The sequence below is a fragment of the Nannobrachium achirus genome, assembly GCF_963921795.1.
Source record: "Nannobrachium achirus genome assembly, chromosome: 2".
Taxonomy (NCBI): Eukaryota; Metazoa; Chordata; class Actinopteri; order Myctophiformes; family Myctophidae; genus Nannobrachium; species Nannobrachium achirus.
Window position 1 is genome coordinate 69,497,983 of NC_137811.1, and position 25,170 is coordinate 69,523,152.

The following is a 25,170-nucleotide window of genomic DNA, read 5'->3' on the forward strand; positions in this document are numbered from 1 at the left end:
GTATAGGCTATAGGCTGCACACAATGCAGATAGGCTACTGATAATTTCGGGCACATTTTATTTTCCTCCTAACTTATCATGAAGGACTTCTAGTGGGCAGGAATCTTTTTTTCACCAATGTCACAGATTTGAACAAAGATCATTTTATTTGATGACTGATTTTTTTTTTAATGGCTGAGCATTTCTTGGGGGTGCTACGGCGGTGCTATGGGCTTCTTTGGAGGTACTAAAGCACCTGCAAGCACCCCCCTAGCGCCGCCTATGAATATGACCAAAATTAGAACATTATAATGGTGTGTGAAAGCAAAATCTAGAAATTGCTACGGACAAGGACAAGTCTTTGCCATGGACACGTTTGTCCGTGTACGGACGTATTGATGACCCCTGGTTTCCTCTTCATTGGAAACAAACAATTGCAACTTCAGGATATATACAACCACACCATAACCAAAAAAGCAATTCAGATTCAACAGTACACACCCTCTTCGCTCTTCCCCTCATTTGAGCTGTTACCGTCGGGCTTAGAGTACCTTAGAGTACCTCTAGCAAAGAAGAAGGGTTACAATTATCATTTGTGCCACGGCAACTGCTGTGGAGATTTTAAATAAGAAAATGTTTGAATAGTCCCTATAGCCCTTGATCACTGCTGCACTGTTGCTACCGTACGTTGTTTCCTGTTGAGATTGGCACATTTCCTGGGGCAAGCTGCCCAGATCACACGTGTCTTCTTATTTTTTCACTCTCAAAAAGCGCCTGCAGGGTAGTGCATTTGAAACTACATTTCAGTGCACATCATGGGGTGATCACTGCTTGCCTCCTGTGAATTGTTTTATTTTTATTTGTGTTTATTTTCTGTTTATTTCGTTGCTGAGTGAGGTCAGCAGACAAAATGATGTGAGTGAGATGAAAAAACCTGGGTGAAATGTGGCAAACAGGAAACATCGGTCATGGGATGCATTTTATATCGTCACTGTCGAGCAGAAACCTTGTATCTCCAAGTTTCAAATTTGTACGATCTTTCGCAAAGTAAAGCCCTGCTTCATCATACAAGGCCGTCGCACAAAAGTAGTGAAAACAGCAGATCTACAAGCACACTTGTAGATCGGCTGTTTTCACTAGTTTAAATTTTTAAAATGATAAATGCAAAACAAACGGTTTTGGACATACAAGGTTTCCACCCGACAACGACAATATAGTGTTTAATGCATTGTGTATTCTAGTTTTATTGTTGTATACTGACCGACTGCCTGTATGCCAAAGAAACATTTCCATTTTATGGAAAGAAATGTAATGGACAATAATGTTTTCTTATCTTCTTATCTTGTCTTATCTCTGCTACGCAGGATGTCAGCTAACTGCTGCACCTTGGCCCCGCCCACCCCCTCCTCCAACTCCTCCCCCGGCGCGCCGCTGGACTGGGAGGCCCCGGCGTTCACGCGCGCCGCCCAGGTCCGCGTGGGCGCCATCTTCCTCCTCTTCCTGTTCGCCGCCGCCAGCAACCTGGCGCTGTTGGTGAGCGTGTGCCGGGGGCGGGGCCGGCGGCTGGCCTCCCACCTGCGGCCGCTCATGGTGAGCCTGGGGGTGGGGGATATGGAAAGATACGCTATCACAATATTTTTCCATAGTATCAAGGATAGATAGTACAATAGACATACAATACACGATCTTATCACAATTCTTTTTTCTTGTTGGTTGTTATGGTTATTTATAGCCAAGGCACGAGTTTCCCGTGTTTTTTGCAGTACCCCCAGACTGCCACTGCCCGAGTTTCCCGAGTTTTCGCGTTTAAAAAATAAAAAAATAAAATAGAAAATGCCTAAAATGTATTAGGCATGATCGCAATCGCGAAATTGCATGTTTAGCCCCATAACAAACACATCTTTTAAAATGGCAGCCATCTTTGTTTACATTTGAAGACTTTGAAGGCTTCTATCTCATGAATGCCTGAACGGATTTCCAAGCAGATTTTTTTGTTTGAAGGTTGTGAAAAAGTACTACACATATGTGGTGGCATGGGCGTGCACGATCCGTGCACTAAAAATGTATCCGTGCACTAGACATTTAGGAACGTGGCAGTGAGGAACTTGGGGGCCATTTTGAAAGAGCAGTGAATGAGTTAACTTACTTAACAATACAACCACCTATAAGTTAACCATTTAGACCAGTGGTCCACAAAGTGGTTTCCAGGGATAAATTGACCCTTACAAGTATGTAACTCTGACAGTATACAAATGAAACCAAATGGACCCTTACGGGTCCATTCCCTTACGGGTCCATTTGGTTACATTTGTACACTGTCAGAGTTAAGGGGAGACCTTGACATTTAAAAGTTTGAGAACTACTGATATAGACCAAAATGCAGGTTTAAATGAATTCTGCAATGAATCTCTGTATTAACAAGGCTCCCTCATTGTATCACGATATATAGGATATCTCTGAAAAGGCATACAGTATGTGGTGTGGTCTCAACGATATGTATCTCCATATCGCCCACCCCTAGGTGAGCCTGGCGTTGGCCGACCTGACCATGACCTTCGTGGTGATGCCGCTGGACGCCGTGTGGAACGTGACGGTGCAGTGGTACGCCGGCAACACCATGTGCAAGCTGCTCAGCTTCCTCAAGCTGTTCGCCATGCAGGTAGCTGTACTGTTAGTCTGCTTAGCTTGTTCACTTTTGCTGCCCCAACCCTATGGAATGCACTCCCCAAAACCCTGAGAGATGCCCCCACCATCCAAACCTTCAAAACCGCCCTCAAAACCCTCCTCTTTCATATTGCTTTCCCCAGCTAACCTTATGTTTTATTGTTTTAAAATGGTTTTATTCCCTAGTCTTAGTGTTTTTTTTTATTTATTTTTTTATCCTTTATAAAGTTTTTTATTCTTTGTTCTCTTTTTGCCCCATGTAAAGCGTCTTTGGGTACTCAGAAAAGCGCGATATAAATTTGAGATATTATTATTATTATCCGCTGCCGCCGATTTTCAGTTTTTCCTCATTTCGACCAGTGGTTCTACAGTTATGGGCAGGTGAAAACAGCGTCTCTCACATTGCAATGTAAAGTATTTCTCGCTGTGATATCATGAAGCATAACCATCACCTCTAGAATATTGTCTGGACTGATGATGCCTGATGAGTTGCTCATTGATCCAGAATTCCATGACAGAATACGTCACACTCATTTTCAAACTATCTTCATATAACTGGTCCTCACTAACGGGCACCATTTCTGTCTGTTCAGTCTGTGTCTCAGAGTAGAGCTGTGGACAGCTCAGAAACCTGCCTACCATGACATCATTGGTATAGATTGGTATAGTTTGGCATAGACTCAGTGGCATACTTGGGTATATTACTTGAACTTATTACACAGCTTGGTTGAATGCTTGATTCTGATTGGTCATTCGCTGAATTCAGCGGTGTGTTATTTCTTGATAAAGACCGCTAACAGACCGATGTCTAATCAGAGGCTCAGCATCCAACATGAAAGCCATGTAAACAAACTCACAATGTCATTTAACTAAAATTAGTCTCAAGAACGCTTTTGAAAACATTTCTAGCGAGAAATAGACGTTGCAGTAACAGAATATTGATTCTATTTGACCAACACTTCATTGTTTGCGAGGCGCTTTCGGGTCAATTTAGTCATTGATTTCTTAAGTAGCCGTGTAATAAGCGGGATAATAAACGGGTTGGTGGTCATTATCGAGAAATACATACTGTATTGTCGTTGTCGGGTGGAAACCATAATGTCTAAAACCATTCGTTTTTTATTTATCATTTTAAAAACGATTTAAACTAGTAAAAATAGCCGAGCACACAACAGCGTTGTGTGCTTGTAGATCTGCTATTTTCACTAGTTTTGTGCGACAGTCTTGAATGGTGAAGCAGGGCTTTACTTTACAAAAAAAAACATACACATGTTTTTGTCCGCCCCTGGCGTGCAGGCGTCCGCCTTCATCCTGGTGGTGATCAGCCTGGACCGGCACCACGCCATCCTCAACCCTCTGGACTCACTCAACGCCCACAGCAGGAACCACCGCATGCTGGCCACCGCCTGGAGCCTGAGCGTCCTGCTGGCCTCGCCACAGGTGAGCCTGATGCATCATGATTCATGGTGCATTACCGTAGAAAGGAGGTTTATTGTTCTCTCCTCCGTGTCATCAGCGCCCACACCCTAGGTGGGGTTGGCGAAAGGACCTTTCTGTGTGGAGTTTGCATGTTCTCCCCATGTCCCCTAGGGTCACAAAAACATTCAGTAATCCTGATCTCTATAATGTCCTTGTCTCCCCCTGGCCAGCTGGGCGTCTGATGGAGGGGAAAGGAACTGGTTGGAATAACGTGTTCCTTCTACGCGCTATACGTCCATCCGGGGAAGCTCCCCCCTGATAAGAAGCGGCCCGATCATCAATAAATTTGGGCTTATCAAGCTTGTTATCGAGCACAGCGGCCGATGGTATCATGTTTAAACAATCAAGACAAGAGGGCAATCAAGAAATAATTACCACAACATATTAGAAAAAGCTCAATAGTGGGCTCGATAAAAGCCCGGCTCAATAAGCAGGATCAATAAGATGCTCATTATCAATTAAAATTAATGAGACACACACACGTGCACACATGCACGCACACACACACAGGCGACCTTGAGCAGTCTGATGAAAGGATCTTTCTTGTCTTTTGTTTCATTTCCATAATCTACATTAATATATTAATGTATTATATATATATATATATATATATATATAATACCTTGGATGTCTTGTATTATCATAATTCTCTGACTATGATATAGTTTCATATTTCAACATTATAATAATAATATAAGGAAGTGTTGGGCAGTAATCTATGACATATTAATATATTACTGTATATATTATACAGTATTATACAGTAATATTATTACCTAGTAAAGAGTTGTGTAACTTAGTTACTAGGCTAATCTGCCAAAAGAGTATTATTATAGCATACCATTACTATTTAAAATATTTTGTTTGTTGCCTTTTGAAAAGAGAGAGAGATTGCTGCTTTATTTTATAGCTTTTTTGGCTGGTTGTTGACTCTTATAAGTCATATCATAACTTTTTAAGGAGTAATATGTAATAAGTAACATATTAGTCTCCTGTGTAACATCGCCCAACACTGTTGGTCTCCAGCATGTAACCACTTGTTGGAGACCAATATTCTGTCATCCGACATATAGCAAAAATAGCAGCTCTACAAGCTTATTTACATCCATTTGAACGGGGCATGATACACAAAACGGTGTCAGACCCCCGGCGGGTATTTGGTGCCCGGTGGCTTTTTGCCCCCGGGGTGGGTATTTGGAAATATACGTTAATAGTAGTGTTAAAAGTTAAGTTGGTTTAATAATGGTAATGGTTTTAAAGGTCTCAACTCTGGCTGCTAGAAACCTGCAGACAACAGAACAGAGGCAGAACAGAGGAGAGGAGAGGAGAGGAGTGGGGACATGAACAACATATGCGGGGGAGGGGTGTGAAAGAGAGAGGGGTTTGAAGGAGGCAGAAAGAGGGACCAGGAGGGTCGATGAAGAGGAGCAGCAGCGAGGTACAGGAGAAAGGAACTCTCTGACGTAAAGTCTCTGAGGACAGCTAGTCTGGATTGGATTACTGAGTGTTATTGGAAAGTAATTCTAGCTCAGAGAGATGGATTGTTTGTGTCTGTGCGTGTTTGTTGCTTTGTTTATTTCAGTGTCTTGAGAGGAACCAGGGTTATAGAATTGGTAAGAAATCCACAAAAAAACAGGTGCAGGACCAAACTGATCAGGGCAGGTTAGAAAATAAATCTGCATACTGTGACGTAAACTTGCTCCCAGTAAAGTTCTTTTAACCTTTTGTCCATATTGTTCTGAAGACCGTTTGGTCGAAACGTTATTAAAAACTTTGGCTGGGGGAGCAAGTTTATGTCACAGTGTGTAGGGACTTGTTTGCATTGTTTCAATGTATTTCTTTAACAAACGGTTGTTTATGACATCCCCACCACAAGGATATTGGAAAAGAGTTAATGCTCTTCGAACCAACACTTCGATCCTTCCCTGCAGTGTGTGTATGTGTGTGTGTGTGTGTGTGTGTGTGTGTGTGTGTGTGTGTGTGTGTGTGTGTGTGTGTGTGTGTGTGTGTGTGTGTGTGTGTGTGTGCGTGCGTGTGCGCGTGTGAGGGGGAGGGAGAAGATGGGTATATAGATAGTACAGTATGTGTAAAGGTCACAACGTCATACCGAGGGAAACCATTCCAATTGTTGTATTCTTCAGTCTGGCCTCGGCCATTGCAGGGAAATGACTTTAAAATGCCGCTAGAAATCCCTGCAGGAATGTGCTTGTCGTTAGGAATGAGAGATTAGACGTATTTGCGTCCCGAGGCCGGCCGGAGTCACCTCCACCCCTGTGTTCATGCTGGAGCAGGCCGGACGGAGTCACCTCCACCCCTGTGTTCATGCTGGAGCAGGCCGGACGGAGTCACCTCCACCCCTGTGTTCATGCAGGAGCAGGCATGCTAACAACACCAACAAGCATTCTTCTGAGCACAATAACACATGTTGTTTGAAGAGACAAAACACTGGTTAAAAATAGTCACCTCAGAACGCTTTGCAACCTTTAGTCCATGGGCCATACGAGATGTCGGTATCCGAAAGGTGGCAAAGGTTACCATGCATTTTTAAAAGTTCTATATCTGTAGATTATATTTTGGTATGATATCTGGTATCTGGTAAGCAGTTGTTTTGCTTTTTTTCTCCCTGTAGCCTATAGTAAAGGTAATGGGACATCAAGAGGCTGATAACACCAATTTAGCTGTGTCTCAGAAAGGGTTATCATGCCAAAATATAATCTACAGATATAGAGCTTTTCAAAAATGCATGATAACCTTTGCCACCTTGTAGCAACTCATAATGTAATAACTGCTCATAATGTAATAAGGGCTCATAATGTAATAAGAAAAATGTAATAAAAACTCATAATGTAATAATCAGCTCATAATGTAATAAAAAAACGAGCGCATAACGTAATAATGGATTTTTCAATAATGTAATAATGTAATAATGTGTTACATTAAGAACCTCCACATAGGAGGCTCATAATGTAATAAAACTTCATAATGTAATAATGTATTTTTATTACATTATGAGCTGATTATTACATTATGAGCTTTTATTACATTTTAATTATTACATTATGCACTTGTTTTTTATTACATTATGAGCTGATTATTACATTATGAGTTTTTATTACATGGTTTTATTACATTATGAGCCCTTATTACATTATGAGTTGCTACCCTGCCAACCTGCCAACCGAAGGTCATGGGGACCATTATGTAAGCCTTGATGGACCAGTCACACACTTGATTCAAAGAGCCCACCTCTTCGATCTGTCCAGACTTAGGGCCAGAGTGAGGTACCGGGTCAGGGCCAGAGTGAGGGCAGAGCAGGGCAGGAGATAGGAACGGATAATGTCATTATGAGACACACGCACCACCTCTCACTTCAAAATTGGTTTGATTTTTTTCCCCCTTTTCCACCAGCATACAGTATCAGGTAACTACAATTTTGACAGTCCAGTAACTACAAGCCCTGGCTTCTCTATCCCACAAAAACATCAATCAAACAGGTAGCCACATGTATCACAGTCAAGCTCAAATTATAAATAACAATAGTGTAGAATATGCCCAAAGATGGTGTATGAAACAACAGAGACGTCCATACATTAGCATAATGACTTAATAGTAGGGTGACCATATTTTCAGCCGATCAAACCGGGACGCGAACCACTGTTGCCTAAAACCGAGTCCCTAAAAGCAATGTGCACGTTATCGCGCACGTGTGTGCCCATTCTCTAACATTCGTGCAAGCGCACATACACCGCAGGGTTGCAAACAGGTAGTGAGTGATTGACAAACAGCCTCAGCGTTGAATTCAGACGCGCAATGAATTTGTACATGTTTTCTGATTGGTTAGTTGAGCATATTTTCGTGAAAAGAACATGATAAATGTCTATGCAACCACTAAAAACAGATATTATTGGCACAATTTTGAAGTGAATGTTGAAAAGCGGGACATATTAGTGATATTTATTTGAGATATTTGTCCGGACACTGGGACACGCAGCTTGAAAACGAACAGTCCCGGCCAAACCAGGACTTCTGGTCACCCTACTTAATAGTGTGGTCTCAGTTGTTATATGAGATACATGAAGGTTTCCTGTGCAAATAAGCTGAAAAGCTTACTAGGATCTCCCTTTAGTTGACCTTGTACCAGTGAACTGCACTGTCATGAACATTTTCCTATGCAAACTTCTAATAAAGTCTTCAATCAATCAATCAATCAATCAATCAATCAATCAATCAATCAATCAGGGATAGATATCACCTTAACTCTGCAGCTGCACTGAGGCACTCCAACACAATAGTGCACCAGTTCTTTTAGAGTTGTGCATACTCGTATCCACCTAACGTTTCTTCAAAACCCTTAAGTGTAACCAGTCATTACAGACAGCGACGTTAGCTTAGCTTAGCTTAGCTTCAGCACGTCAAGCCTTATTATAAATCCGGCCCTGGGCCAGAGTGAGGGACAGAGTCAGGGCCAGAATGAGGTACCGAGTCAGGGCCAGAGTGAGGGCTAGACTTAGGGCCAGAGTGAGGGACAGATTGAAGTGGTGCGCTCTCCTCTGCTTCCTGGACTCTTTGAATCAAGTGTGTGACTAGTCCAGCAAGGCTTACATAATGGTCCCCATGACCTTCGGCAAAGTGGCCCAGAACTAGCAATGGCAGACTGTCGTCATACTGACCACATGGGTATATTATCGATGTTGCATCAACACCCAGTGTCGATACAATCAGGAACTGTATGTTGAACATTGTGGATGCTCTTTGTACAGCTAAATGATCCCCATATGTATTCATTTGCTGCATGTTTAGCAGATAGTTGCTCCATTCTTCATCAACACGGTTGGCAGGGTGTGTAGCAACTCATAATGTAATAAGGACTCATAATGTAATGAAAACATGTAATAAAAACTCATAATGTAATAATCAGCTCATAATGTAATAAAAAAAAGCACAAAATGTAATAATTAAAATGTAATAAAAGCTCATAATGTAATAATCAGCTCATAATGTAATAAAAATATATTATTACATTATGAAGTTTTATTACATTATGAGCCTCCTATGTGGAGGTTCTTAATGTAACACGTTATTACATTATTACATTATTGAAAAATCCATTATTACGTTATGCGCTAGTTTTTTTATTACATTATGAGCTGATTATTACATTATGAGTTTTTATTACATTTTTCTTATTACATTATGAGCCCTTATTACATTATGAGCAGTTATTACATTATGAGTTGCTACACACCTTTCGGATACCGACATCTCGTATGGCCCATGGACTAGCCTACTTGTGCCATTTCAAAACTTCACAGTGTACTGGCAGAACATTGAGCTTGTAGATCAGCTATTTTAGGACCATCTCTGACTTCAAGGTTTAAATCTACCTATGAATTCTGCTTTTCAATGGGAATAGAGTGGTTTCTTACGAGTTGTGTGTATCTGAATAAATATTCTCCATTCTCCATACGAATTAGAAAGGCAAAACAGGGAAAGAAACCTGTGGAAAAACGCATTTGCAGGACATTTTCAGGAAAAGAGCAATAAAGCCTGAAGACTTGAAACAGCACATCGGTAGGGATAGAAAGTGTTTAACCACTGGAAACCCAGAATGCCGATTCTGGGGGGAACATTCCCCCAAAATAACCAAACTACAAGCTTATACAATGTGTCGCAACGCTGTTTTTGTTGGATGTAGATTCGGTGTAGTAGAAGTGCAGTTATAACTGGACAGGTGACTTTTACAAAGAGCCATTTTTAACACCAAAAAATGTATTAATAATATGCCTGGTTATTTGTGCTTTTTCTGGTCTTTCAATATTACCTTCACCGCCAATGCTGGCGGTGAAGGCAAACAAACGACTCCAATTCTTTATTTTACTTCAATAATAAAAGATTTTTATCTGGTGTATAGGTGACACTTTTTTCTTTACAAAACGAGAATGTAAGAATAACTTCATGCCTACTGCTATCATACATGATGATTAAACATTAAACATACACTGCATACTTCTTTGCCGTCAAGGCCAATATATTTCCCACATGCACACGCAGGAACGGCACAGAACAGTGCATGCTAGAACCATAGAGTTATAGGCTATTAGAGTGACGACGCGCCTATCTAATCAAATGGCTATTTGCATAATACGTTTACCAGGTTTACCAGTGAGTGAGTGGTGGGCTTACGCATCCCCCATAGATTCAAGTCCAAGTAGGCTACCCTATTCTTATGGATAAGCTATTTTAAAACCTACTGTAGGTTTCCATCTGTGACTGTATGTGTGTCCGTCCTCTTAGGCTACATGGCTCCATTACTGTGGTAGGTACTGTTTGAGATTCGTTCAAAGCCAACTTTTAGTTTCTCTACTGCAGCGCAGTATTTTCTATTTACTCCATGCACACATGTAGGCGCACGCACACTTCTAAAGGCGCACGTGCATGTGACGTCAATAAATGACCGTCCTGAAAAGAAAACACCAAAGTACCACTGCACAGGAGAGGGCCCACGAGCCACATGTGGCTCTAGAGCAGCAGGATGCCTACGCCTGGTAAACCCTCCGATCACACCACGCACCACACCACTCACCATGCATGTCCAGGAAGCAGGACAGCAGTAAGACTCCCTAATCGGGAGATAAGCGACCGTCAGGTCGCAGCGTGATTTTAGGGCAAAATGTGTAGGAGCAATGTCCAAAAACGTGTTTGAAAAAATCGACATGGTGGTGGCGCTATATGGGACAGATCCATGTTGATGAGATGAGTGTAGACATACTGTGTAGCGATTTGTGTGATTTTAGGGCAAAATCTGTAGGAGCACATAAATGTGTTTTGCAAGAATCTGCCTGATGGTGGCGCTAGAAGAGGGTCATGTGAGAATTGATGGGTGGATGGATCGGGGCAACGGTTGCGGAGATATGAGCAGGGCAAAAGTGTGATGTGTGACGTGTGACAGACAGACTGACTGACGGACGGACGGACGGACGGACGGACGGACGGACGGACGGACGGACGGACGGACGGACTGACTGCTGACAGCTGGTCGAGGTTTTGATAGTAACTGTGACCTGACGTCGCAATTACAGTACAGGTGGGAGGCTGTCACCATGCAGAGGCAGACACGCTAAACAAATTAGCAAAGCTGCACCCTGGCCCTGCCTTTATGACTCAGGGTTAGCGGAAACATTCCCCAAGGCATTAATAACACAATAACACAATAACAACAATAACTGTCCAGATGCACCACAAGGCCTACTGGGACATCTGGTTAGGCAGAAACACACACGCACACGCAGGGGAAAAAATACATTTACCCTCTTCTCTTCAGGCTGGTGGAGATAATAATTAGTTAATACTGATACTATTCAGCATGAATAACAATGCCTTTCTTTCTTTTTATTTTATTCTTTTGAAAAAGAGGATTTTATCTCTGAAAGATGAATGTATTGTAAATGCATGTAAAGATGTAAGCGGGTCTGTCTGTCTGTCTGTCTGTATGCATACAGAGCTAATCCTGATCGATGACTGACATCAGAGATTGGCCACATGAAGACTGATATTCATGTGGCAGTGTGGCACTGATCGGCCAGTGGTTTGCGAGATTAGCAACAGACAGGTGGATGGACAGTTCTTAATCATCTTCTATAGATGGCACTGCAAAAAAACAAATATATATCCATAAATAGGACAAATATATATCCAGCCTTGAGGTGCTAATAAACTAGAAGCATACCAACAACCAGGGGCGTCAATTGGGTATGGCAGGGGTATGCAGCTGCCATACCCTGGGTCCAGGGGGAAAATAAAAGTGACTTCTAAATATGTAAATATGTTGTTAAATTACAGTAAAATAACTACAAATGCAAAATGTTACAACATGACCACTTTAACAAGCTATTATAATAATTATATTCTCCACACTTGTATTCTCCCCATCTTGACAGAATGGTATATTCCCAGGTTCCGCAGGTCAGCTGCTGCAGGTGCAATGCATTTTATTGTTAATTGTGGCACGTTTACTAACATGCCAAGTTTAGCTGCACTTGAACAACCGTTCCAGGCTGCCATATCCAGCCCAAGAAACCGTAGAAACCTGTGTAAAAACCCGTTTTTTTAGACATTGTGAAAATAGCCGATCTACATGCTCACAACGCCTCGCAGCGCGAGGCGTTGTGAGCATGTAGATCTGTTATTTTCTGCTAGTTGTTGGCCACTGCCAACAACTAGCACACTATCGAGGTGCCAACTTGCACCGTGTGCTCTCACAGCAAAATATGGCCTACTTGTGCACCAGCGGAGCACGCAAGTAGGGTGATGAGCTCTGTCGGTATACGGGTTTGTGGCTCAGTTGTCGGTGGTTATGTGGGTATGTGACAACACTTATTGGTTGGTGGTGATGTCACATAGAACGCTGCTCCCTCATTGGCTAAAGGCCCTGCCTTTGTACTGGCAGCCACATGTACCCGCACTCATCACCCTACTTGCGCGCTCTGCTGGCACAAGTAATAACAGCAGTAACAAAGCAGTATAAATGTTACAGTCAGTTTGGGTAACTCAGTGAGATTGGGGTAAGAGCGCTCGTTTTGTCGTTCACCACACACCCCTAACACCACCTGGATCAATACACCTTGATATAGTCTCTTATCAGCGCACCTGTGTAATTATGCGTATTCACCATGAGATGGCGACAACAGCCATTCACTTGTGTAGTCGCTGACGTCACTCGTTTGCGACACCTCTTTCGTTGTTCATCTACTAGCCCTGTTTAGCCATTAGCTTACTATGGGTAACTCTAACCTTAACCCTAACCTTAACCTCAGTAAAACTATGCCTAACCCTAACCCTAACCTCCGTGGGTTGAGGCGCTATCATCTCCTGCCGACGCTACGTTGTCGTTGCCGTTGTTGTGGATCAAAACGACCGCTTGTTCCGCTCCGCGCCGCACGACGAGCGCTCCTGTTCTCAATTTCACTGAAACCAAAAAAAACTGTGACATAAACATGGGAGAGAAGATGGAGTTTGTGTCACGGACACCTAGGACAGCTGTTCTTGCCCAGATGCTGGGCCAGCAGAAGCAGCAGTGCTTCCATATTTACTTTCCAAGGAACGGACGAAATATAGCCAGTACTCCCTCCGGATGGTGTCTTTCTCCTTGGCCAAGACTTCACAAAGCTCCAGGGCCTTGCTTAACGTTTCCTGCTGGTTGTCCCTCTCCAAGACGTCCTCGTAACTATCAACCAGAAAGGCCAGCAGGTGAGGCGAACAGTGTGTCTCCTTCAGCCGTAGGACCTGGTCCAACAGGCCCGGGTGAGACGACAGTCCCTGGTCCTTCAGGATCCCCTTCAGGTAATTCCACGTGCTTTCGTTGTGGGGAGCCTTCCTGATCTGACTCAAACAATACTGAACCTCTCTGTCCGTCACGGCAGGATCGGAGTAGCCCGTGGTGTGAGATATGACAAAATGCCTCTGATTCCACGCAGAGTTATTCCTCACGTCTTCCTCCAAAAGCCTCTCCACGAACTCCAGCTCCTTGCCCCACAGCTTGTATCCCTGCATGGCCCACTGTCTGTGCTGCCAGGCGTGGTAGTTCTTCGCGTCCTGGCTCAGAATCCCGGCGGTGAACTCCAGCTCCTCGGACGGGTTGTTCAACCGCTCCACCACCGTCCGCCTGTGATGCCAGACCTGATAGTTTTTGGGCTGTTCCTCGATGGCGGCCGTGACGTACCTCAACTCCTCCCTCAGGTCCTTCCCTAAGGACTGCAGTAAGACGCGCCTGTATTGCCACACCGTGTAATTCGCGGCGTTCAGATCGATAGCGTCCGCCGTCAGCGCAAACGCCCGCTCGCTTCTCTCGTCGTTCCTCAGCGAGGCGCGCAGATAATCGTAAACGTCTGTGAACCTTTCGGAGTAGGCGATCTTCACGACAGGGTTGGGTCCGTCGTCTTGAGGAACAGGCTCCAGGTCCGCCCACTCCTTTCTGTCTCTGTAAAAGACATATGGAACGGGATGGATGTCATCATCAACTCCATGGTGGCCTTGAGCCTCCATATCTAAACCATCAGTCACGTCTATGAGTTCTAGAGGTGCATTTGAGGTTGCTTCAAGACCTGACATTGTGCTGACCCGCTAACTTGCTAAGCCATCCGTTCCACAGGCACAAAGTATCGCCGTACCCGCTGGTCAACGCTGTCAACGCTGGTCAACGCTGTCATCTGAAGAGTGATGCTGTGTTGCACAGGGTATTTCTAGTCTGCCGGGACTTGGTTTGCAGGGGCAATCAATTAGCCATATTAGGGATATCAACAAGCATCAGCTTCCCTGATTGGCCGACCTGATGACGTATCTATGATGTCTGACTCCATGTTTGGGCAAGGTTTCATTGGTGTAGTTAGTGTAGTTGAGTTCTATGGGGGCTCTATGGGGGAGTGGTGACGTTCTGGCTATCCAGGCAATAAATATGCAACCACAATTGCAATTTCCAATTGCATCTTTTCTCGTTTCTATCTGTGCTCACCGGGTGAAAGTATTGAATTCACTGAAGTGTCTTGTATCCAGTCGTATCCTCATTGTGGGCTCGCTGAAAGGTGAGACCAGTGTGTTATACCAAACCTTTATTGGTCAAGTTTATTCTCCTCAAAGAAATTACCGACAGTACAAAGGCTGGGCCCTTAGCCAATGAGGAGCAGCGTTCTTGGTGACATCACCACCAACAAGTGCGACCTGATACAAATAACAACAACACGTGGGCTCGAGACCAGTATGTTGTATCAGTATGTTATACCAAAACCTTATACTAAAAATAAATAAAAACTTTATCTAAAAAAATGACCAACAGTACAAAGGCAGGGCCCTTAGCCAATGAGGACCTGCCAAAGGGTAGATCTTTGTGCCCATACATGGTGTTACATGTGAGCCCACACTGTTTCGTAGGAACAGTATGTTATTAGTATGTGTGCCCAATCCCCACCAGGCCGGGTGGAACTCCATAATTGACTAAAAGACTGATATCATCAACATGACATCAGTAATTGGAGGCCACACTGTACCAATATAAGTGGCAGAACACACAATATAACTGTATTCCAAAACTAGAGGAGGCTTTTATCCACCATTGTCTGTTTGAGAGATGTTGAGGTGGACCTTGTCTCTGAAGGAAGGACCAGCATGTTGTCATAATGCTGCTGTTCCTGTGGGACCCAAAGTTTACCATTTTGGAAGGTACAGAGAAATGAATGACAGTGCTCGGAGTCCATATCTTCAACACAGTGTCTTTGCGCTGGCGGAAGTTGCCTCCAGAACATCCTGTTGAGGTTCCCTCCAGGCGCTGGGGCCACACAGCTGTACTGATACAAGATATTTACATCTGGGGGGGCTATCGTTGCGGTTTACCAGACTGCAACATTCTTTATGCATTTGATGTCGACACCCACAGGTGGTTGAAGCCCACGGTGTCAGGGACTGTTCCAGAGGGGAGGAGGGGTCACTCAGCCTGTGTCTTTGGGAAGCTCATGTATATCCATGGAGGATACAGCTCCCAGAATCTGTCTGTATGCACTAATGACATCTACAAGTTGGACACCACAATAATGGTCTGGTCTTTAATTAACAGCAGAAGCACACCACCACCTGTTTCAGTATATCATTCTGCCACCATCATCGGGAAAAAGATGTTTGTATTTGGTGGCTGGGGAGACCAGGATGGCTACTACAACATTATCAGAGTATTTGACACAGAGACCAACTGCTGGCTGAGCTCACCTTCTGCACAGCTTCTTCCAGAACAACGCTGGTGTCATTCAGCCTTTACCTACAATGGAGAGCTGTACATATTTGGTGGCAACAACCAGACCCAGACCTTCAATGATCTATGGAAATTAAATCCAGAGACCTTCTCCTGGAAGAAGGTTGAGCCCAAGGGAAAAGGCCCGTATAGGATGGCAGGGATGTGCTGTTGCATGGTGGGAGATTGTGTTATCCTCTTTGGAGGAATCTCCACACCCGATGCCCTGTACATCTTAGACCTGAGTCCTAGTCTGAAGTCATTATGCAAACTAGCAGTTATTCAGTACGGTGTGGACCAGTCGGGACTCCCACACAACATCAGGTGGGAACTGACTAAGAAGAGCAACAGTAGTGGACAAACTAACTAGTTTTGAGAGAGCTGGTGACTAAATAACAATTCATTGGATTTTTTTTTTTACATTTCCTGAAAAGTAACCATTTTGGACTAAAAGGTTTCCACCCGACAGTGAGGTCATAGTGTCACAGAACTTGGAGAGAGATCAAATCAAAGCAGCTTGTCTGCTCTCTGCTATGTACAGATCTAATGGCCTGTGATTCCACACCACCATCTCCCAGTTGCACTTAGAACACTGATTAACACGCTCCTCCTCAATCAGATCTTCAGGCACCAATCAACCACCTATACGCAGCTAGGCTTCAACAGACCTCTCCCCCATAACGGCCTGTGCAGAAAGGCAAAACAAAAAGATATTAAAGACAATAGTTCACAACAGAATGTGCACATTAAGTGGGACTGGGAATCCACAAGTTACAAATTATGAATGTGTAAACACGTGATGTGTCTGTAGAATGCTGATGTGATGCTGTCGCTCTCTCCTTTTCCTTTCCATAGTCCAGTCGTGATATGGATTACCCGATAACTTCAAAAACACGTTCACAATAACGAGAAAAGGATTCAAGTAGGTTCTTAAGCACCATGGCCTACTGGCAGAGTGCACAAGCAATTTGGCACTGATCTGTGCAGTGCTTTGCGAGATTAGCCCCAGACTCTCTCTCTCTAACACACTCCCTCTTCTATAGACCAGTGGTTCTCAACCTGTGGGTCGTCCCCAAATAGTGTTGTGGGGTCCCCAGATGATGTGCAGCATTGTTTTCTCCCTCAACAGTAAACAAACCAACACAAGGTTTAAGTGTATAGAGGGTATCTGCACATTTCTAAAGTGACAATTTAAAGACTTTTTAATACCACTAAAATGACAAATTAAATATTGGCCAAATATAGCAGATCTACATGCTCATAAGTGAGCATGTAGATCTGTTATTTTCACAATAGAACCACATTATACACAATGTTATGCCTCGGCTCTTAGTGCTTGTCAGGGTGAGGGGGTCGCCAGTTAAAATATGATTATTTTGGGGGTCGCGGTCTGAAAAGGTTGAGAACCACTGTTCTAGATGGCTCCACCACGGTGCCATGCCCTACAAATAGAATGTAACACCACCTCTGTATCTATCTGGTTCTGTGTTGTTTACAGCTGTACATCTTCCGGGCACAGAAGGCAGAGCATGTGGACTTCACGCAGTGTGTGACGCACGGCAGCTTCAACCGACACTGGCAGGAAACGGCATACAACATGTTCCACTTTATCACGCTCTACGTCGTCCCCCTGATGGTCATGAGCTGCTGCTACACCAGAATCCTCATCGAGATAAACAGACAGCACACCAGGAACAAAGGTACTGTATGAACGGGTGCTCTTCTCTTCTCTTCTCTTCTCTTCTCTTCTCTTCTCTTCCCTCTTCTTCTCTTCTCTTCTCTTCTCTTCTTCCTACCCTTCCTCTCCTCCCCTTACTGTAAACAGGGGGTCCGGTACCCCTAGGTAGGGGGTCTTCAGAGTTATTACAGGGGGGGCGCCAAATCTTTGTGTGACATGGTAATTATTTTATATGAACAACTTGAACCCTCGCATCCCTATTCTGAGGAGAACTTTAGCCAAAAATAGCCGATCTACAAGCTCTCAGCGCCCGTTGAGAGCTTGTAGATCAGCTATTTTTGGCAAATAGGTTTGGTGTAGTAGAGGTTAAAAAAAAAAGAGCTGACCAAGTACAGAGTGAAAGGTCAAATGTACTAAGTATCGACAATTTAAATGGTTAAATGTCTGGAAAAACACAATAACACGAATCCAACTTAGGCTGATGACAGTGCTGTCAAACAAGTCTACGAATCTATCTATGAAATCGATGAAAATCTACAGCACAATTTTATACAATATGCAGTAGGGGGTCCCTGCTTTATCTCCCTCTCAGTTAAGGGGTCCTTGGCCTGAAAACGTTGAAGACCCCTGCTGTATATCGTCGCTATCGGGCAGAAACCTCTTATCTCCAAGTTTCAAATATGTATGTTTTTCCGCGAAGTAAAGCCCTGCTTCATCGGACAAGGCCGTCGCACAAAAGTAGTGAAAACAGCAGATCTGCAAGCACACAACGCCTCACGGTGCGAGGCGTTGTGTGCTTGCTGATCGGCTGTTTTCACTAGTTTAAATCATTTTTGAAAATGATAAATGCAAAGCGAACGGTTTTGGACATACAAGGTTTCCACCACCCGACAACGACGACGACATGGTTCTCCACATCTTCCCTCTCAGCAGGCGAGTCGTGCCTGAGGCGGACCGGCACCGACATGATCCCCAAGGCCCGCATGAAGACCCTGAAGATGACCATCATCATCGTGGCCTCCTTCGTGGTGTGCTGGACGCCCTACTACCTGCTGGGCATCTGGTACTGGTTCCAGCCCGAGATGCTGCGGCTCACGCCCGAGTACGTGCACCACGCGCTGTTTGTGTTCGGCAACCTCAACACGTGCTGCGACCCGGTCATCTACGGCTTCTACACGCCCTCCTTCAGGGCCGACCTGCTGGCCTGCTGCAGGTCAGTGGTGGAACGGAACAAAGTATATTTTACTTTAATGCGTTGCGACACATTAGCCTAGTAAACGACCAACTTCCGTAATCCAAACAAATTAAATGGTTTCCGGAAGAGGGCAGGTACGAGGCTAGCGCGACACATTGTAGATAGATACCTTTATTATCCCAAGGGGGAAAATCAGTTGCCCAGAGGCAGCACAGAAGTATAAGGTTATTTACAAAGTTACAGAGAAGTATGAAAAAGATAAAAAGGAAAAACAAGAACAGAGTACAGAGTACAGTAAGTATAGTAAGAGCACGGTACATCAAGAAAGGGAACAAATAATATGTATAAATATACATAAAGTGTCCTAAAGCATAACTATCAATATAATACAGTGCCCAAATCAAAGTGACCATAACAGTCAATGCTAGTTAGCTTGTGAGCTTGTAGATATGCTATCTTTATACATTGTATACACTAGAAAAATGGAACGCTGCACATTGAGTACTTTCTACTTTTGATACTTAAACACGTTTTGATTTTTGACCAATACTTTTGTACTTTTATTCAAGTCAAATTTTTATTCCGGACATCTGCTTGTAACAGAGTATTTTTATATTGCAGTATTGATACTTTTACTTAAAACACGTGAATACTTTTTTTTCCACCGCTGCTGCAGGGGGGACTGCCCCATAGGTCGAACTCCCGGTGGGTCGAACAGCGGCGGCAGGTTAGATAATGACCCGCGTCACGGTTACTGAGGTTAAGTTTAGGGTTAGGGTTAGAGTTAGGCATAGTTTTACTGAGGTTAGGGTTAGGGTTTGGTTTAGAGTTTGGTGGTCGATCTAAAGGGTGTTCGACCTAATGACATGTTACCACTGCAGGTGCTGCTGGAGGCGGAGGAGGCGGAGGAGGGGGGACGGCCTGGGAGCCTCCCCTCGCTCCCTGCAGGACAGGGTGTCCCCCGGCCAGCAGAGCCCCCCCAGCGGAGAGCAGGAGTCTGAGGCCGCCAGCGTCAACCAGGAAGGAGCAGCCATGGAGTAGAGCTGCGATCCGGAAAACCTGGTTGGAGTCGGGGCAACTGGATCCAACATTGGGGAGCCTGGAAATCGGTTCTGTCACGTTTTGGAACAGTTTCTGGAACCTGCAGTAGGTTTTGTGATCGTGCGGACTGTGCTGGCATGTTGGACTTCGATGTCTGCTACAACTTTCACATTTCAAGGACCGCTGTAACTCTGGGAGAGTACGAATAGAGATCCATATTTCTGCTCTTTTATGTAGCAGATCAGTGGTTTTCAAACTTAGCGAGTCAAAATCTAAACTGTATTCATTGTGAAAATAGACAATCTACAACAAGCTCACACCGCTCTGTGAGCTTATACAGTTTGATCTTCTATATTCTATTAAATTGTAATTATAATGTTGTCTCACTGCACACCAGGCACACTGTTTGAGGACACATTAAAGGCATACCTATTCAGTCATCTTTGCTCGACAGCACTTAAGACACACAGAGGACTCAAATATATATCCATGATATGAACAGTGTTGGGCAGTAATGCAATGTACTATAATTACTTCTCCTAACGGTTAGCAAAAGGGATCACAAATGCCAAAACAGCAATTATATTGCGATTGCTAATCCAAGTAACTCTGCATTTCTTGTTTTTGTGTTTTTTGTTGATTTATTTTTCTATACATACGTATAAATATTTATCTTGACTGTATCCCAGCAGGTCTGCCAGGCTGCAGTGTGTGCAGTTTGGCTGACTGGGTGTTCCTTCCTCCTGTGACGTTAATTAATGTTGCAATAAAGTGCATTCCGTTCTAGAGGGAGCTGACTAAACAGGTTGTATCGCACATCTCTTGGAGGGGGATCGGGGGAAGGGGAGCGAAAGTAATTCATAAAGAGCAACGCAACTGATTGCATTGAGCTTTAACGTAACTACTAGTTACCACTCCTTTATATTATTTGACTAGCTTACTAACTAGTCAAATAATATAAAGGAGTGGCAGACTTCAGGTTAGCAGACTTCTTATAGGTTGGCAGACTCGTTACACTTTTTGAGATACTTGCTCAACACTGGGTATCGTCACTGTCGGGCAGAAACCTCGTATCTCTCAAGTTTCAAATGTGTATGTTTTTTCGCAATGTAAAGCCCTGCTTCATCAGACAAGGCCGTCGCACAAAAGTAGTGAAAACAGCAGATCTACATGCACACAACGCGTTGTGTGCTTGTAGATCTGCTGTTTTCTCTAGTTTAGTTAATTTTTTTAAATGATAAAAACGAACGGTTTTGGACATACAAGGTTTCCACCCGACAACGACAATATGAATTTAGCGATGTTGGTCCGTCAGATAGCAGCCATATTCTTGGCAGTCAACCAGACCAGACCAGAGTGAAGATGGAGCTCCAGGTGTTGCTGAATTGATTATATACCGATGTTTCCTGTTGAGATTGGCAGATTTCACCCAGTTTTTTCCCATCTCACCCACGTCACTTTGTCTGCTGACCTCACTCAGCAACGAAGAGGGAGCTGACTAAACGGGTTGTATCGCACATCACTTGGAGGGGGATCGGGGGAAGGGGAGCGAAAGTAATTTATAATGAGCAACGTAACTGATTGCTGATTTGACTAGTCAAATAATATAAAGGAGTGGCAGACTTCAGGTTAGCAGACTTCTTATAGGTTGGCAGACTCGTTACACTTTTTGAGATACTGTCTGGCAGAAACCTCGTATCTCCAAGTTTCAAATGTGTACGTTTTTTCTGGGGGTCCCTGGCAAAACATCCTTTTCAGATGGGGCGGCCAAATACATATCAATCTGGGCAGGTACTTGACTTGGAAAGGTTTGAGCACCAGTGCTCTTGGACTCTCCAAAAAAAATCACATCGACCCAAAGATCTGGCATCAGTCAGACTCTATCTACTCCAGCGTGACAGATGCTCATGTGAAGTTATTGAGTGTCGGAAAGCACAGCTGAGACCTGTGAGAGACGTGAACACAGGCTCATCTGGTGCAGGCTGAACGAATGCCTCCACTCTGCCTCTTCCTCATCAACTGCACAGGAAAACGGGATCGTTTAAAACTCGTTAACAAAAGGTTAGACATTATTTATTGTTAGAAAGGGATCATAACAACTATCCATGAATGTTGGTGATCAGAGCTCACAGAGAAAGACAGTTAAGACAGCTTGGAGACAGTGTAGGAGAGACCGAAGGACAGCTGAGAGGGAGACAGTGTAGGAGAGACAGACAGTAGGACAGCTGAGAGGGAGACAGTGTAGGAGAGACAGACAGGACAGCTGAGAGGGAGACACAGTGTAGGAGAGACAGACAGTAGGACAGCTGAGAGGGAGACATTGTAGGAGAGACAGACAGTATAGGACAGCTGAGAGGGAGACAGTGTAGGAGAGAAAGACAGTAGGACAGCTGAGAGGGTGACAGTGTAGGAGAGACAGACAGTAGGACAGCTGAGAGGGTGACAGTGTAGGAGAGACAGACAGTAGGACAGCTGAGAGGGTGACAGTGTAGGAGAGACAGACAGTAGGACAGCTGAGAGAGAGACAGTGTAGGAGAGACAGACAGTAGGACAGCTGAGAGGTAGACAGTGTAGGAGAGACAGACAGACAGTAGGGCAGCTGAGAGGGAGACAGTGTAGGAGAGACAGACAGTAGGACAGCTGAGAGAGAGACAGTGTAGGAGAGACAGGCAGTAGGACAGCTGAGAGGGAGACAGTGTAGGAGAGACAGACAGTAGGACAGCTGAGAGGGAGACACAGTGTAGGAGAGACAGACAGAAGGACAGTTGAGATAGAGAAAGTAACAGTCAATACATAACTGTTTTAACTCACAAATTAAAATACATTAAACCTTAAAAAAACAGAGAATCTCCTGTTTCAATTCATCCATAATTGCGACCTTAGGTCACAAGTTTACTAGCCTGATTTCAGACTCTACGCTGGGTCACTCAGAGAGTGGGCGGGTCTATTGGCTGGAGCCAGGCTACAAGTTTACTATGAAAACTGGCACATCTTGTCCGCGTATATCTCTGTCTGTCTGTGGTTCCCCTGATCACAGGGGGATCACCTATGTAAAGTCCATATACGGGTATTCCCCAGAATCCCTTTTATGCCCATATATGAAGATCCCTGATGTCATCGATATACATCACTGGCCACATCTGTGTGGCTGGTTCAGACAGGGATCTCCATGTATGGGCATAAAAGGGATGTACAATATACAGTACATGGATCTCCATACCAGGGGTCTCCATATAAGGGTAACTGGTCCGATATACATCACTGGCCAGATGGCCAACAATTGGCGAGGTCGCATATCGCCCTGAGGCGTCTTACTAGTATTAATAACAGTTCCCTGTATGTCTGTATGTTCGTCTGTCTGTCTGATTATCTGCTAGCAGGACATATCAATGCTATATAGAATAAATGTAACGGGTAAATCACCAGGTGACCTGGAGATGAGCAGGTATGGAAAACCAAACCCTGGCCTGGTCTGGTATTTTGTCTTAGTCCAGGTCTGTTACGTATTTAATCCAGTATAGTCCAATGTGGTCTGGGTTTAGTCAAGTCCTAACCATTCCTGGCCTGGTCAATAGGTCTGGTATTTAATCTAGAACAATTCAGGTCAGTCTGGTCACTGGTGTGTAGCTCAGATTATATTCCAGGTCTGATGATATGGATGTATAGCTCATACTATATTACAGGTCTGTGTCTAGTATTTAGTCTAGACTAGTCCAGGGCTAGTCTGGTGTGTAGCTTTAGACTATAGTCCAGGGCTCGTCTGGGTTTAGTTTGGTTTAGTGTGTTGGAGGTTCCTGCTTCTGTGGAAGTAGTGTGGTTGTTTTTTTAACCAAAGCAGTCTTTTCAGTGGGGAGAGAGAGAGAGAGCGGGGGGAGGGGGAGAGAGAGAGGGAGGGAGAGAGGGAGAGAGCGAGAGGAAGCGAGCAAGGAGAGAGAGCGACAGAACAAAGAGCTGTTATCAGTGACAACCTTTAAACCGGAATGTCCTTCACCTATCTTCACATGCACACACACACACACACACACACACACACACACACACACACACACACACACACACACACGCACACACACACACACACACGCCACACACATGCACGCACGCACACACACATGCACGTGCGCGCACAATCACACACACACAAACACACACAAACACACACACACACACACACACACACACACACACACACACACACACACACACACACACACACCCACACACACACACACACACACACCGTTAACAGTATCCTATCGTGCATCTGTAAGGTGTCATGGATCCATGGTAGCAGGTCTGTGGTTCAGAGCTGTCATTCCAGGAATAGCATCCAGTCGTTAACCAATCACACCTCTCCTCTCGCCTTGTACTGTATCTATGGAGGTGCTGATGAGACAGCGTGGGACGGTAGGAAATCTGAGTTGCATACAGCTGAGAGGGAGACAGTGTAGGAGAGACAGACGGTAGGACAGCTGAGAGGGAGACAGTGTAGGAGAGACAGACAGTAGGACAGCTGAGAGGGAGACAGTGTAGGAGAGACAGACGGTAGGACAGCTGAGAGGGAGACAGTGTAGGAGAGACAGACGGTAGGACAGCTGAGAGGGAGACAGTGTAGGAGAGACAGACGGTAGGACAGCTGAGAGGGAGACAGTGTAGGAGAGACAGACAGTAGGACAGCTGAGAGGGAGACAGTGTAGGAGAGACAGACGGTAGGACAGCTGAGAGGGAGACAGTGTAGGAGAGACAGACAGTAGGACAGCTGAGAGGGAGACAGTGTAGGAGAGACAGAGTGTAGGACAGCTGAGAGGGAGACAGTGTAGGAGAGACAGACAGTAGGACAGCTGAGAGGGAGACAGTGTAGGAGAGACAGAGTGTAGGACAGCTGAGAGGGAGACAGTGTAGGAGAGACAGAGTGTAGGACAGCTGAGAGGGAGACAGTGTAGGAGAGACAGACAGTAGGACAGCTGAGAGGGAGACAGTGTAGGAGAGACAGAGTGTAGGACAGCTGAGAGGGAGACAGTGTAGGAGAGACAGAGTGTAGGACAGCTGAGAGGGAGACAGGGAGAGACATATCCTAGGTGTCTTTGCAGACAAGGTTCACGTTCAAGGTTGTGCCTTATTGTTACATATTTTGTACAGGTACATAAGAGTAAAACATAGTTTAGTTTGGCTTCCTTCAGACAATGCAGTGTTATATATGATTAATAACAGCAAACAACAAAACAATAATAATAATAATGACGTAGAAGTATTTAGGGAAAAGAAAGAGTGCAAACGGCAAAAGAGCAAAGAGAGAATAAAAGAGCATCCTCAAATGTACATGTGCATAAAGTTTGGTATATTAATACACCAACAGCACTT

At 44.4% G+C, this 25,170-nt stretch overlaps 2 protein-coding genes across 2 annotated transcripts; one reads left to right on the forward strand and one right to left on the reverse strand.

Moving 5' to 3' along the window:
• Positions 1-1,344: 1,344 nt before the first annotated feature.
• Positions 1,345-19,809, forward strand: LOC308308358 (gonadotropin-releasing hormone II receptor-like; the record flags this gene model as incomplete). Its single annotated transcript, XM_080753785.1, has 6 exons — positions 1,345-1,569; positions 2,501-2,638; positions 3,940-4,083; positions 17,394-17,595; positions 18,504-18,786; positions 19,650-19,809. The coding sequence occupies 6 exons, from the start codon at positions 1,345-1,347 to the stop codon at positions 19,807-19,809; spliced, it is 1,152 nt and encodes a 383-aa protein (XP_080609911.1).
• Positions 13,150-14,229, reverse strand: LOC308308370 (protein farnesyltransferase/geranylgeranyltransferase type-1 subunit alpha-like; the record flags this gene model as incomplete). Its single annotated transcript, XM_080753795.1, has 1 exon — positions 13,150-14,229. One exon carries the CDS (start codon positions 14,227-14,229, stop codon positions 13,150-13,152), a length of 1,080 nt encoding a protein of 359 aa, XP_080609921.1.
• Positions 19,810-25,170: the final 5,361 nt, after the last annotated feature.